The following is a 13,322-nucleotide window of genomic DNA, read 5'->3' on the forward strand; positions in this document are numbered from 1 at the left end:
GTGCTGGGGGATTGAACCGCGGTCCCTGATGCTTTTGCTAAGCTTGTTCTAAGTAGGTGCTTTAGACCACTGAGCCATCTCTCCAGCCCCAACATCCCCTTCTTTATAGGGCCAGGTCACCCTGCATATGGGACTTACTGTGCCAGCCCCAGAAGGTCATTCATTCCCTCAAGGGTCACTGGAGAAACACAGGCAGGCTGCAACAATATGGTCTGTTGTCACGTTCCTTGTTGGAGACTGTTGTTGGGAGGACAGCCCAGGCTGCAGGTTCCTCGTTGCCTGGACATGGCTGCAATTAGCAGGGAGGACGGCCCAGGCTACAGGTTCTTAGCTGCCTGGCCATGGCTATAATTAGTAGTTTCCCAGAGAAGGCCGCTCACGGGGTGGGGGTTGGCACCACCTCTGGAGAGTGCACGTTTTAGCTTTCCTGTGTTCTGTTCCATTTGCAGTTCTGGGGATTGAATTCAAGGCCTTGTGTTTGGTAGGGAAGTGATTTGCCATTGAATATACACCCAGTCCATTTGTCTGTCCATTCTTCATTTTTTCCTTCCTTCCTTCTTTTTTTTCATACTAGGTATTCAACCCAGAGCCACATACCCAGCCTGTTTTTATTTTTTAATTTGAGACAGGGTCTTTCTAATTTGCTAAGTTGCCCTGACTGGACTAGATTTGAGCTTCTCCTGCCTCAGCCTCCCAGAGTGCTGGTGATATGGAAGAAATGAAACTCCCGACCTGAAGGCTACCTGGGACAAGCTTGTGTTCTCTAAAATGGTAGAATGAATTTTAGGAGCAGAGGTGAATAGCATAATATTTATTGAGGAAAGAAAGCTTCTGTCTAAGAGAGAGGGACGGAAGTGAGGCCTGAGTAGGTTGTTCCAGGGAAGCTGTCTCTTCCAGGGACTTTTACAGAATAAAACCAGGTAGTGAGGCGGGTCTAAAGTGGAGAACGTGGGAACTCACTTAGGTGGGCATGAGGTAGGACAAAACTATGGTCAGCCAATGAGATTCCAAGCACTGTTGCTTAGGTAAAATTGATTAAATCCAGAACTGAATGGAGAAGCGAGTCACGTAGCAAGTGGGCATGAAAATAGCAGGAGTTTATCTGGAAGCTGGTAGCAATCGGATTAGTGACTTCCTGGCTTCCTTAAAGTGCTGATCAATCCCAGATGCTTATCTTTAGGGAAGTGGGCATTTGTTCGATCTTTGGTCTCTAGCTCTGGCTCACAGTAGGAGCATCCATCTCTCTCACAGTTGCAAGGTAGCTTGTCTTCCGTGCTGTCTCCTTGAGGGCCTGACCCTGTCTGGCTGCCTGTAATATTTCTGTCTAGTTCAGCTGCCTGCAACACTGGGATTACAGATGTGCACCACTACACCTGGATTGAACTTTTAAAAAGAAGAGTGTTTGGCTCCTTCTGGATCGTGTTGTGGTTCCCTGAAAATGCAAACAAATATAAAAGTCTTTCATTTGTTTAGAGAAAAGCCCTTGGAAGTCATGTGAGAGGGTTTTACTACTTTCCACCACGTAAGTTTCTTTTTCTCCACACTGCAGCGTGTTGTCACACGTGTGCTGCCGTGACTTCCAGACATGGGAGCGCTGGTGTAAATTCCTTTCTTGGTCCTTGCCTCCTGGGAATAGAACCTGTTCAACCAACTCCTCACCCTTGGAGTCGGGGCTTATCTTGTCTCTGTCCCTGGAGTCAAAGCTCAGAGTCCTGTCTGAGGGACTGTGATAGCTTTTTTGCCCTGAGTCCTCTCTGATTTGACCCTGGGAGCTCTTTGCATCCCCAGCTTCTGGCCGAGGCTGGCTGAGGATTGGGTGGGGTAGGGCTTCTGGCCTTGTGCCTTGGCCCAAGGGTTGAATTAGACCTGACCCTGTCTAAGAGTTTCTCCAGATCTTCCTCACCCCTGCCCTCCACCCAGTGTGACAGCTCCTGAATTGTCCTCATTACCACCAGCCAATCATTAGGGTTAGGGTTAGGGTTAGGGTTAGGCCCGCCATTCTTGCCCAGTGGATGAGGCGCTTTAAAAACTCGTAGGTGGTCTCAGTGTGAAGAATACTTTCCAATTTGACCCTAAACTGGGTCCTTTTTATCTCCCCAAATTGTGGAACCAGTAACACAGCACCAACAGGGTGGTGGTGTGTGCTTGTAATCCTAGCAGTCTGGGAGCCTGAGGCAGGAAGATCTAAAGGACAACTGAATAGGCCAGTCAAATAGCTCAGCGGATTAAGGCGCCTGTAGCAGATGCAGGGGCGGGTGTTTGATCCCTGGGCCTGCCTTTGTGCAGTGCTGAGCCCGCAATTGAGACTGGGTGTGGTGGTGCACGCCTGTAATCCCAGCTCTTGGGAGGCTGTAAACAGGTGGATCACTAGGAGTCCAATCTAGTAGTGAGACCCTGAACACCCTGGAGACCCTTTCCTAAAACTACAAAAATGAATAAATAAATAAATGACAACTGAACAAGGCCCTATATATAAAAAAAAAAAAGTTGGAGCTGCAGTTAGTGAAAAGGCTCTGTGTTCAATCCCTAGCACCACCACCAAAAAAGGGACAGACATGTGCTTGCTCCTGCAGGGGCGGGCAGCCTCCGCTTCAGTTCTGCAGAGGCTTTGCTGGCATCGAGGTGACCCCAGGTTCAGAGTGATGATCGAAGAGACATCTGGGCACCCGTTCTGGGGCCAACAGCTGCCAGCTGAACGTTCAGCTGATTGAATATCTTGGGGGGCGGGCTGGGCCTTAAAGGGTGCTGAGCTAGGTACATTTAGGGCCAACACACTTTGTAGCACCAGTTTTCAGACAGACAGTGCCTAAGGGATCAGCCTGCCAGTAAGAAGAGCTGAGCGGAGATCCAGCCCAAAGGCTTTTGTATTTTAGGGAAAGGTCTACAGGGTGTTCAGGGTCTCACTACTAGATAGGATGCATAGTGATCCGTCTGTTTACAGCTTCCCAAGAGCTGGGATTACAGGCCCGCCACCACGCACCTGTAATGAGACCCTGGGGCAGGGCCAGCACAGTAGGCCGGGGATCCCCCAGCCCCTGCTCCTGCTTTTAGGCACTTTGCTTTAATCCGCTGAGCTATTTGGCCGACCCTCCCCACCCAAAGGTTTAAGGTAAAAAGGAGACAGATACAGAGTGAGCGCAGGGACGGCTCTCAAGCCCTGCAGGCCCAGGTGAAGAGTCACCATGCTAGGCGAGAGCAGCTCTGAAGTCTCTGACTGCCTCAGAAGGAAGCACACCGCAGTCTTTTCATGAGTAACGGCTTAGGGCCCAGCAGTGTGTTTGTCCTCTGTCCCTGGGTGGTGACCCCAACAGTTTTCTCATCAAGCTCATACTTGGAGATGCTATGCCCAGGGCTTTTCCTTTCATGATGCATCTTTCATTTAAAAAAACAGGGGCCAGGGAGATGGCTCAGTAGAATAAGTGCTTGTCTGGCAAGCGCAAGGGTCTGAGTTCAATCCCTGGTTCCACAAAAAAAAAAAAAAAATCTAAAATTAAAAAAAAAATACATAAAAATACAAATTTGTGATACTGAAAATTGGACCCAGGTTCTTTGCACCAACTTACACCACCAGTCCTTTTTTATTTTTCATTTTTTTTAAATTTATTTTTATTTATGTGTGTGTATGTGTGTTTGTGTGTGTGTGTGTGTGTGGCCAGCTCAGCCCACCAGGGGGCAGGGCTGGCTGGCATGTGGTGCTGGGGGATTGAACCGCCATCCCTTTGCTTTGCTCAGCTTGTTCTAAGTAGGTGCTTTAGACCACTGAGCCATCTCTCCAGCCCTTTATTTTTCATTTTGAGACAAGTTTTTGCTGAATTGATGAGGCTGGGTTCAACCCTGTGATCCTCCTGCCTCAGCCTCCCAGGCTACTGGGATTAGAGGCATGCACCACCATGCCCAGCTGATGTACCTAGCTTTCGAGGCTCCAACTGTTTGAGAAGGTGTAAGGGGTTCAGGAAGAATTATGCCACAGTTTTCCTGGGTGGCAGGCCCGGAGTTAAGGCCCAAGAGAGGTGCCCTCTGTCTCCTTGTGGCTGTATCTCAACCCCCTCCCTTACCCCTCGGAAGTGCCTACCTTCTCCTGAACGCACTCCCTTCCACCCAGCTGCGGGCAATGCCTCTCACTGTCCTGAACTGTGGTATAGAGCTCTCACCCACCCTGTCCGTTTCTGTCCCCTGCCCTGCACATGATATGGTTCTTCCTACCTGTGACAGACGGGCCCTCGGCACAGCTAGTTGTTATCGGGCTTGTGTTACTTAGGGAGTAGAGTGGCATTTGATCGCTGGGTTTCCTACATCCCTGTCCTGCCACTGAAGAGCTGGGTGATGTCAGACGAGGTGCCTACTCTGGGCCTCAGGTGCCTCACCTTTAAAACAGGTTCCTGGCAGATGACACCTTCATGGTGTGGAGCCCTGTGCCCGGCACATGTCAAGGCTCCACAGTGGCCGTCAGCATCTCGTTCTGAACTTGGAGCCTGGCTCCACCCTGGCTGCCAGGGCTCCAGAAAAAGTGAAATGAAGTTTATCCTCAGGCAGTGTTTGTCTCAACTGGATTTAAGGTGCCTCAGGCTATCTGGTCACCACATGAGACCCTGTCATCATAGCTGAGCACACAGACCATGGGTGGCCAGGGACGGCTCAGGGCAGAAACTTGGGGCTGGCCTTGAAGCTTGGCGTGTCATGCCAGGGAGGTGAGAAGCACAGAGGGGGAAAGACAGGTCAGGGTAGGGTGGGGTTTGTGGCAGGAGGCCATGTTAGGTACAGCAGTCAGAGCAGGCCTTAGAGTAGGGCCTACATAAGCTACAGTTGTTAGTAGGGTTTTTTTTTGGTGGCTGGCTCTGCCCACCCTGGGGGCAGGGCTGGTGTGGCATGTAGTGCCAGGGATCGAACTGCGATCCCTGAGAGCTTGTCTGAACTAAGAAGGCACTTTAGACCACATATCTTACCAGCCCCCTGGTTCTTTTTTTTTTTTTTAAACTTTTATTTATTTATTGAGTGTGTGTGGCCAGCTCAGCCCACAAGGGGGCGGTGCTGGCTGGCATGTGATGCTGGGGGATTGAACCGCGGTCCCTGTGCTTTGCTTAGCTTAGCTTGTTCTAAGTTGGTGCTTTAGACCACTGAGCCATCTCACCAGTCCCCCTGGTTCTTTTTTTCCTTTTTCTTTTTTTTTTTTGGCAGAACTAGGGATTGAACTCAGGCCCCTGTGCTTGTCAGGGAAGCACTTATTCTACTGAGCCAACTCCTACTAAGCCAACTCCCCAGCCCCCTGGTTCTTCTTTTGATGGTACTGGGAATTAAACTCAGAGCCTTTGCACTGAGCTACATCCCTTACTCTTTTATTTACTTCCCCTCTTTTTTCCTTTTGAGACAGGGGTTTGCTAAATCACTCATTTGCCAAGGGTGGGCTTGAACCTGTGATTCTCCTGCCTCAGCCTCCTGGAGTGCTGGGATTACAGGCATGTGCCACTGCTCCCTGGTTGCTAGGTTTAACAAATAAAAATGTCAGCTACCTCATTCAATTGGAATTTCAGATGGACAACAGGTACTTTTCATAGTGTAACAATGCCCCAATATCGCAGGAGTTATATATATTCTAAAGAGCAATTGTTGGGGCTGGGGAGATGGCTCAGTAGAATAAGTGCTTCCCTGGCAAGCGCAAGGGCCTGAGTTCAATCCCCGGTTCTGCAAAAAAAAAAAAAAAAAAAAAGCAATTGTTGTTTATCTGAAATCACAGTTAAGCGGGCAGACTGTTTTGTCTGATAACTTTACTTGGCTTCCAGAAGGTCGTTTAGAGATGAAGGCAGGGAAGAGCCCTGCTAACTTCTGCAGAGTGATGTGAAAAATGAAGTGGAGCCCAAAGATCAGTCAGGGGGTTAAAGGGTGTGGGCAGAGGGGGCCAGGAGGGCAGCGTCCAGTTAGAGCCCCAGGGAACACAGGACCCTGCCTTGGTGGGTGGCTGGGGGAGGACTGGCCCTATAGGGGAGCTCATCCAAGATCTGGGTCCGCCTGGGTTTGGGGGGCCTCCCCCTTGAACACACTGGGTCTCTGTAGGACCTCGCTGGCTGCCTGTTCTCTGGGGAGGGGTGGTCCCTGGGTCTGGGCTATGGCTGACGGCTGTGGATCACATGTAGGATTTGAGAGCAGGACTAGTAGGTGCAGCTGCAGTGGCAGAGAGCTCAGCTCGTGTTCTGAGATAGCACAAGCGGATCCAGAATAGAAGAAGGAAGGGGCTGGGGGTGGCGGGGCATCCTGGAATCCCAGCACTCCGGGAGGCTGAGCAGGAGGATTGCAAGTTAGAGCCCATCCTGGGCACCTTAGTGACTTATTCAGATACTGTCTCAAAGTAAAAAATTTACACAGGGCTGGGGGTGCAGCTCAGTACAAAGGCTCTGGGTTCAGTTCTCAGTATGCGAGCAAAAGAAGGAAGGAGGGAACAAACTAAAAAAAGAAAAGAGAGGGCTGGTGAGATGGCTCAGTGGTCTAAAGCACCTATTTAGAATAAGCTTAGCAAAGCACAGGGACCGCGGTTCAATCCCCCAGCACCACATGCCAGCCAGCCCCGCCCCCTGGTGGGCTGAGCTGGCCACACACACACACACACACACACACACACACACACACAAATAAATAAAAAATTTAAAAAAGAGAGAGAAAAGACGGACAGGAGACTACTGTGGGCCCCTGTCTAACTTGGTACCTTCAGTGGGGTGCAGCGAAGTGGCTGGCTCTCAGATTACCCCACTAGGTGTCAGAGGAAACTGACACACGGGTCTGGCAGCCTCCGCGAGGTCCCCAATCCCAAGAGGGAAGGTTTGGCCTGGGCTGCCACCATCCACTTTTCTCCTTGTTGACATTCGCTTCCAGGCCCCTGCCTGGCAGACTCAGGGCTGGAGCACCTTCTCTGTGAAACGGCCGTGACACAACACGTGACCCCGCATTTGTAGATTTCAGTTATGGCGATAGATACTTCTAAGCTCTGCCACCCAGTGGGCTGGAAGACTTTGAAGAGTCTCTCTAATGCCTCCTCTACCCACCCAGCACAGGGCCTGGCACAGAGCAGATGCCCAGTTATGGGTCCCTGGGTAACACAAGGACCGGGGCCGGTTCCGCACATGGTGTGCCCATCCTGGGGGTGAGGGTAGCAGGGAGAGCAGTAAAGAAGGCGTAGAGCACCCCAGCGGACTCTCACGCTGCAGGCCAAGGCTCTGCTAGCCCTTTACCCGCGCTTGCGTGTGCGCATGCTCAGAACCACCTGCCCGGGGCTGCAGGCGCGGAAATGCTCCGCCACAAATGCGGCGATCCTAGCAGAGCAGACTGAACAAACCTGTCAGTTCAGGCCAAGTTTTGTACCAGGTAAGGGTTTAGAAAACAAAGAGCAAAGAGCCCAACAAATCGGTCGCGTTCAGAGCTTTCAGAGTTTGGCATTATTTGGAAAAGGGATCGAGGACTCGAAAGTCTCCCCCATAGGCAATTCCTTGATGGCCGCAAGTGACAAGGGCCCGCCTGGCCGCTAGAGGGCCCCTGGTCACCACCTTGTCGGGGTCCTTGCTAATGAAAGTTTTCCCTCTGCAGCTCGAAGATGCCAGCAGGTTGCCTGGCTTGCAAGAACTTCTGTCCTCTGGGGACAAAGACCAGCGGGCCTGGGACCTGGTGAGCTGGGTTTTGTCCTCCAAGGTCCTGACAATCCACAGCGCAGGGAAGGCTGAGGTGAGATCGCGGGTTCCTAGGACCACAGGGTTTGGGACACACCAGTCTGGGGTCCCTGAGACCTCCCCATGCGCTGGAAAAACCCGAGCAACTGGTTGACAATGCAGATTCCTCCTCCTCATCCTCATCCTCGAGCCCCTGATTTCCTGTCTCTGTCGGTTAGCTTTTGCTGAACAACAAACCACCCCTGCCACTGAGTGGTAGAAGGAGACAACACCATGTCTTGTGATTTTGTGGGTTGTTGAGTGGTCGGTGTGGAACGGGTGATCTTAGGTGACATCATTTCCCTTTCTGGGACTACAGCCGGAGTGGCTGCCCTTGTCCGGCCCTTCTCTGTCATGGCTTTTCGCAAATTGTCGTACCTTTCTTCTTCATGAAGTGATTAAAGATAGAAGCAGAAATACTCGGAAAAGGGTTAGGAGCATTAGAAGCAATTGCTTTTTGGAAGATGTGGTTTGCGCTTCTCAGCTTGCTGTAGGGGAAAATGGGATTAGCCCAGAGCAGTCCTGAGCCCTGAGCTCTGGGCTTTCTTGTACATGATTGTTTCTGTCTTTATGAAACCTGTTTTTCTGGTGAGCTGGGACCTCAGGAGTTGAACCCAAGGGCATAGGAGGCTGTATTTTAGCAGCTGCTCAAATCAAGTTGCAACTCCTTTTATGTTTTCTTTTCTTTTTTTTTTTTTGGTGGAACCGGGGTTTGAACTCATGCCCTTGTGCTTGCCAGGGTTCTTTTCTAATTAGTATATGTTCCATTCCTGTGGGGAATTGGCACATACGCATATTTCTTCTTAATCATGTGATTCCTTCTTCACCTCCCTTGTATTTTCAAGTTTGAAAAGATCCAGCAGTTGACTGGTACCCCTCACACGCCTGTCCCTGTCCCAGACTTCCTGTTTGAGATCGAGTATTTCAACCCAGCCAACGCCAAATTCTATGAGACCAAAGGAGAACGAGACCTCATCTACGCCTTCCATGGTAGCCGCCTGGAAAACTTCCATTCCATCATCCACAATGGGCTGCACTGCCACCTCAACAAGGTGGGGACCCTGCTGAAATGGGGATGCATGGAGTAGGGGTGAGCAGCCCCTGGGGGCATGGGGGGCATGTATTGGTTTTCTTTTCTTTTTTTAAAATTAATTAATTTATTTATTTTGTGTGTGTGTGGCCAGCTCAGCCCACCAGGGAGCGGGGCTGGCTGGCATGTGGTGCTGGGGGATTGAACCGTGGTCCCTGTGCTTTGGTTGGTTTAGCTTGTTCTAAGTAGGTGCTTTAGAACCACTGAGCCATCTCACCAGCCCATGTATTGGTTTTCTAAGGCCTGGCTGCTCCGTGTGGCCTGCACACTGGCAGTGGTTCCGTTGCCGAGGAGCCTGTGAAAATACAGACACTTGGGCACGAGTTTGACCTTGTGACTCCTTGATTCACTTAAATTCTTTTCCCCTTACTGCAAAATTGAACCCAGAGCCTTCACTTTTATACTGCACCACTGGGGATTGGACCCAGGGCCTTCACACTAAGCTACATCCCCAGCCCTTTTTGTTTTTTGTGTTGACACAAGGTCTTGCTAAGTTTCTAAGATGTCCAGGCTGGGCTCAAACCTGGACTCCTCCTGCCTCAGCCTCCCAGAGTGCTGGGAGTACCGGTGTGTGCCGCCACACCCAGCCCCCACCTGCAGTGTGTCAGGACCTCCAGGTGATTTCTGTGTTGATTACAGCCCGAGAAGTGCAGGTGGCTCCTATCACTGCCTGCACATTTAGATTACTCGGGGAGCTTTTTAAAATATTTATTTATTTGTTTAGCTGCAGGGTCTCACTACGCAGTTCAGACTCATAGTGGTCCTCTTGTCTCAGCCTCCCCAACTCTGGGATTACAGGTGTGCAGCACCACGCCTGATTTCCATGACCGCACAGTGTCCCTGGGGTTCCTCAGACCAGCAAAGCATGTGGTACCAGGGATCAAACTCGGTCCTTGCGCTTTCTAGGCAAGTGCTTAGACTGCTGAGCTATCTCCCCAGTGCACTTAGGGAGGTTTTTTTTTTTTTAACAAAACAAAACAAAAACACCCGGTACCTTGCTTCATCCCAGACAATTAAATCAGACTGTGGGGATGTAGGCCAGAGATGTCTCTGGGACATCAAGCTTTGAAAGCCCTCAGTAACCCCAGTGTTTGACCAACCCTAGCTCCAAAGTGTGGCTCAGAGTCACCTGGAGTCTCAGCCCCACTGCAGATCCCTGCTGATCCACAAGCAGGCTGGCTTCTGAGAACCATGCCTCTAGGGAACACTCCAGAATGTCAGCCTGGGAGAAATCGATGTGCACGCAGAGAGGCACCAAGTAGAGGGTCTCTCCTGCCCTCACTGAGCTGTTGTCCTCTCGTGTTTGAGAGTCACATCAGTGCCAGCCTCCCCCCTCCTCTGCTGGCACTCATTTCACCCCTTAGTAAGGTGTCAGAGGAAAACTGGGCATGTCTATGGCCCTGGGCAAACTGATTTGAGCTTTCCGAGCCTCAGTTTCCCCTGTATGGGAGACAAGGAGTCTATTACTCTCCTCCTGCAGTAGAGGATTGGAACAGTTTGTGGCTACCAAGGTTAAGCCCCAGCCAAGGACCAGTAGAGCAGGGGCTGGTTTTATCATGACCGCAGAGGGCATCTGGGGTAGTGCCCAGTCCAGCACTGTCTGCTTTGTTCAGAGTGGCTGGCTGCACTTCCTGGGCACAGATTCAGTGTGGACAGAGACAACCCCGAGGCTAGAGAGCCTCTCCCCAGCCCTGCTGCATCTGATTAGTGTCGGTGGTTCTGCCTAAGGATGCCAGGCTTGCTCACGCTGGCTCTCAGCTTAGAATGAGGGCCGGGCTCCTGGAGCTGGTAGGCCTCTGCTTCATCCTGGGGTCGGCCTGGGGAAGGTGCTGCAGGTTATGGTCTTGCATACAGCGCTTGTTCCAGAGCCCTGGGTATTTGCTGCTTGGAGGTGCCTTCTAGGTGTCGTTTGGTAGAGCGAATCAACCCTCGGCATTCTCTGCCTGAGTTTTGGTGCAGAGCTTGCTTGGCAAGCCCAGCGCCAGTTGCAGCTGTGGGATTATTCTCACGGCAGAGACACCCCGGACTCCTCACTTGTGTGCCCTTCTACTCTCTGCAGCCTTGTGTGAGCTGCCCAAGTCCCGGGAAAGGTGAAGTCATGACAAGTATAGATGGAGAACTGCTGTGAGTGTCAGATCAGAGGGTGCCTGGTAGCCTTGGAGAAAAATCTCTGTCAGCTTGTGAGCTTGCGAGGGTTGGGGACATTGTCAAGGAGCTCCCCAAGGGTCTGTCTTAATTCCCCTAAGCTTTGCGTATGGGGTGTAGCAATGTGGCAGCCTGGTGTCACCAAATAGGACAATTCTAGTTTGTGTGCGTGTGCGTGTGCATGTGCGTGTGCGTGTGTGTGTAGAGTCTCACTACACAGCCCAGATTTGTAGTGATCCTCCTGATTTCTGCCTCCCTAGGATTACAGGCACACGCCACCATGCCCAGACTCCATTCGCTGGGTTAGCGTGCGTGGGGGTGGGGCCAATGTGGCATGCGGAGCCAGGGATTGAACCCTGGCCCCTGCACTTACCTAAGCAAGTGTTTAGTCCATTGAGCTATACCACCAACCCTGTTTACAGCCTCCCAAGTGCTGGGATTACAGGCCTGCACCACCATGCCCAGTCTCAATTGCTGTCTCAGTGCGCCCCAGGGGTGGGGCCAGCGCAGCAGGCCCAGGGATCGGATGGTCTGACTCCCAGCCCCTGCATCTGCCTAAGCCGGCGCATTAATCCGCTGAGCCATTTGGCCAGCCGCAGTTGCTTTGGATGTGTTTGCCAAGCCTACCATACAGCCTCAGCTTGCCTGCTATGCTTTTCATGGAGGGTGTCCTTGGTACCCACCCACTCAGGGGGTGCTGCCTCCTTGAATTTGGGGCATTTTCTTAGCCAATACCAGCATGAATGCAGAATCAGACTTAGCCCAGCCTTCATGGCTGCTTCCTGATTTTGGTTACAGAGTCTGAGGGACTCATGTGTTTTCCAAGGGCTGACTCAGAATACCCTCTCCCTCAGGTGTCTCCTCCCCCCTGTACACAAGGGCATGCTTTGCTTTTGTAAGCCCATCAGTGTAACTGTCTTAATGCTTTTGTGTAACAGCAGTGACAATGTAGACCACAACGTAAGGGCCCATGGGCGGTTCCCACCCTTGTCTCTCATGTCTCAGGTGTCCCATGCAATGTTTTCTGTCCTCACCTACAACCTTATGAAGCACCATTTCATAGATGGAGAGACTGAGACACAGCTTATACACCCTGCCAGGTTGTGGGTGGATTCTAACTCAGGTCTGTTTGGACTCTGATGTCTGTGTTTTTCTGACTCAACCTTGGCCACAGGGGACTGTTCCTTTGCCAGGCTAGGTGGCCAAATCCACAATCAGTTAAACAGTTGTCACATGGAATGTATTTAGTAATAAATCTTATGATGATGTCATAGGTTACTTGATCCTATGTCCTACTGGGAAAAAAGGCAGCACGGAAGTTTTTGTGTTTACAGCTCTGTTGAACAAAGACCGGTACCACCTTGCTGTGCCAACTCTCCATGCACACATTCATGTGTTCCTTTTCTGTTGGCCTCTGTCATCACAGACATCCTTGTTTGGAGAGGGGACCTACCTCACAAGTGACCTGAGCCTGGCCCTCATATATAGTCCCCATGGCCATGGGTGGCAGCACAGCCTTCTCGGGCCCATCCTTAGCTGTGTGGCCGTGTGTGAGGTCATTGACCATCCGGACGTCAAGTGCCAAATCAAGAAGAAGGGTGAGTGATCCCCTGCCCACACATGCTGCAGGCCTCTGTTGGGGTGCAGCTGGATGGTGGAGAAGGACCTAGTGTGGTAGGGGTCTGCTGGGTCTGGGGCAATGCCAGGCAGGCAGAGCAGGGCAAGGCCTGGCTTCAGGGAGGGGAAGCTTAGGGATTGAAGGCATGGTGGAAAAGATCGCGTGGTGCAAGGCAGTCAGTGGGGAAGGGACTGGCAAGGGGACAGCTGAGAAGGCAGGACAGGATGGGTCAGGGTAACATCTGGAGCCTGTAATCCCAGCACTGGAATGCTGGGGCAAGAGGATTGCAAGTTGGGGCCAGCCTGGGCTACATGGCAAGACCCTGGTGGGGATGAGGAGGGAAGGAAGGAGAGAAAAGAAGAACACAAAACATTTTGGGAAGGATTTTTAAACTACTGTTATTATTTCTAAATTTTTAATTTTTATTATTTTATTTTTTAAATGTATTTAGTACAGGGTCTATAGGGTCTCACTACACAGATTGGATTTGTAGTGATCCTCCTGTTTTCAGCCTCTGAGGTGCCGGGATTACAGGCACGTGCCACCATGCCCAGTCTTTTTATTTTTATTTTTTGGTGGAACCGGGGTTTTGAACTCAGGCCCTTGTGCTTGCCAGGCAAGCACTTATTCTACCGAGCCATTTCCCCAGCCCCAAAAGGCAGAAGGATTTTTTTTTTTTTTTTGCTCCGAGGGGGCCTGGCCCTAGCTCAGTCCTTTAAGTGGCTGCTTCCACAAAGCTGTCAGCCTCAGGTTGCTGGAGTTCGAACCTCTCACCTCTCCC

General features: G+C 51.3%; 1 protein-coding gene across 2 annotated transcripts in view; it reads left to right on the plus strand.

Annotated features, from left to right (window-relative positions):
• Window positions 1–13,322, plus strand: part of Parp16 (poly(ADP-ribose) polymerase family member 16) — a 38,553-nt gene that overhangs the window by 19,724 nt on the left and 5,507 nt on the right. For both annotated transcript variants that reach the window (XM_004628813.2, XM_023712709.1), the window contains exons 3-5: window positions 7,570–7,704; window positions 8,534–8,740; window positions 12,350–12,521. In XM_004628813.2, the coding sequence (XP_004628870.1) occupies window positions 7,570–7,704; window positions 8,534–8,740; window positions 12,350–12,521 (514 nt within the window). The remainder of the gene's footprint in view (window positions 1–7,569; window positions 7,705–8,533; window positions 8,741–12,349; window positions 12,522–13,322) is intronic.

This window comes from Octodon degus, unplaced genomic scaffold (assembly GCF_000260255.1).
Source record: "Octodon degus isolate 3935 unplaced genomic scaffold, OctDeg1.0 scaffold00026, whole genome shotgun sequence".
In the NCBI taxonomy this organism is placed as follows: Eukaryota; Metazoa; Chordata; class Mammalia; order Rodentia; family Octodontidae; genus Octodon; species Octodon degus.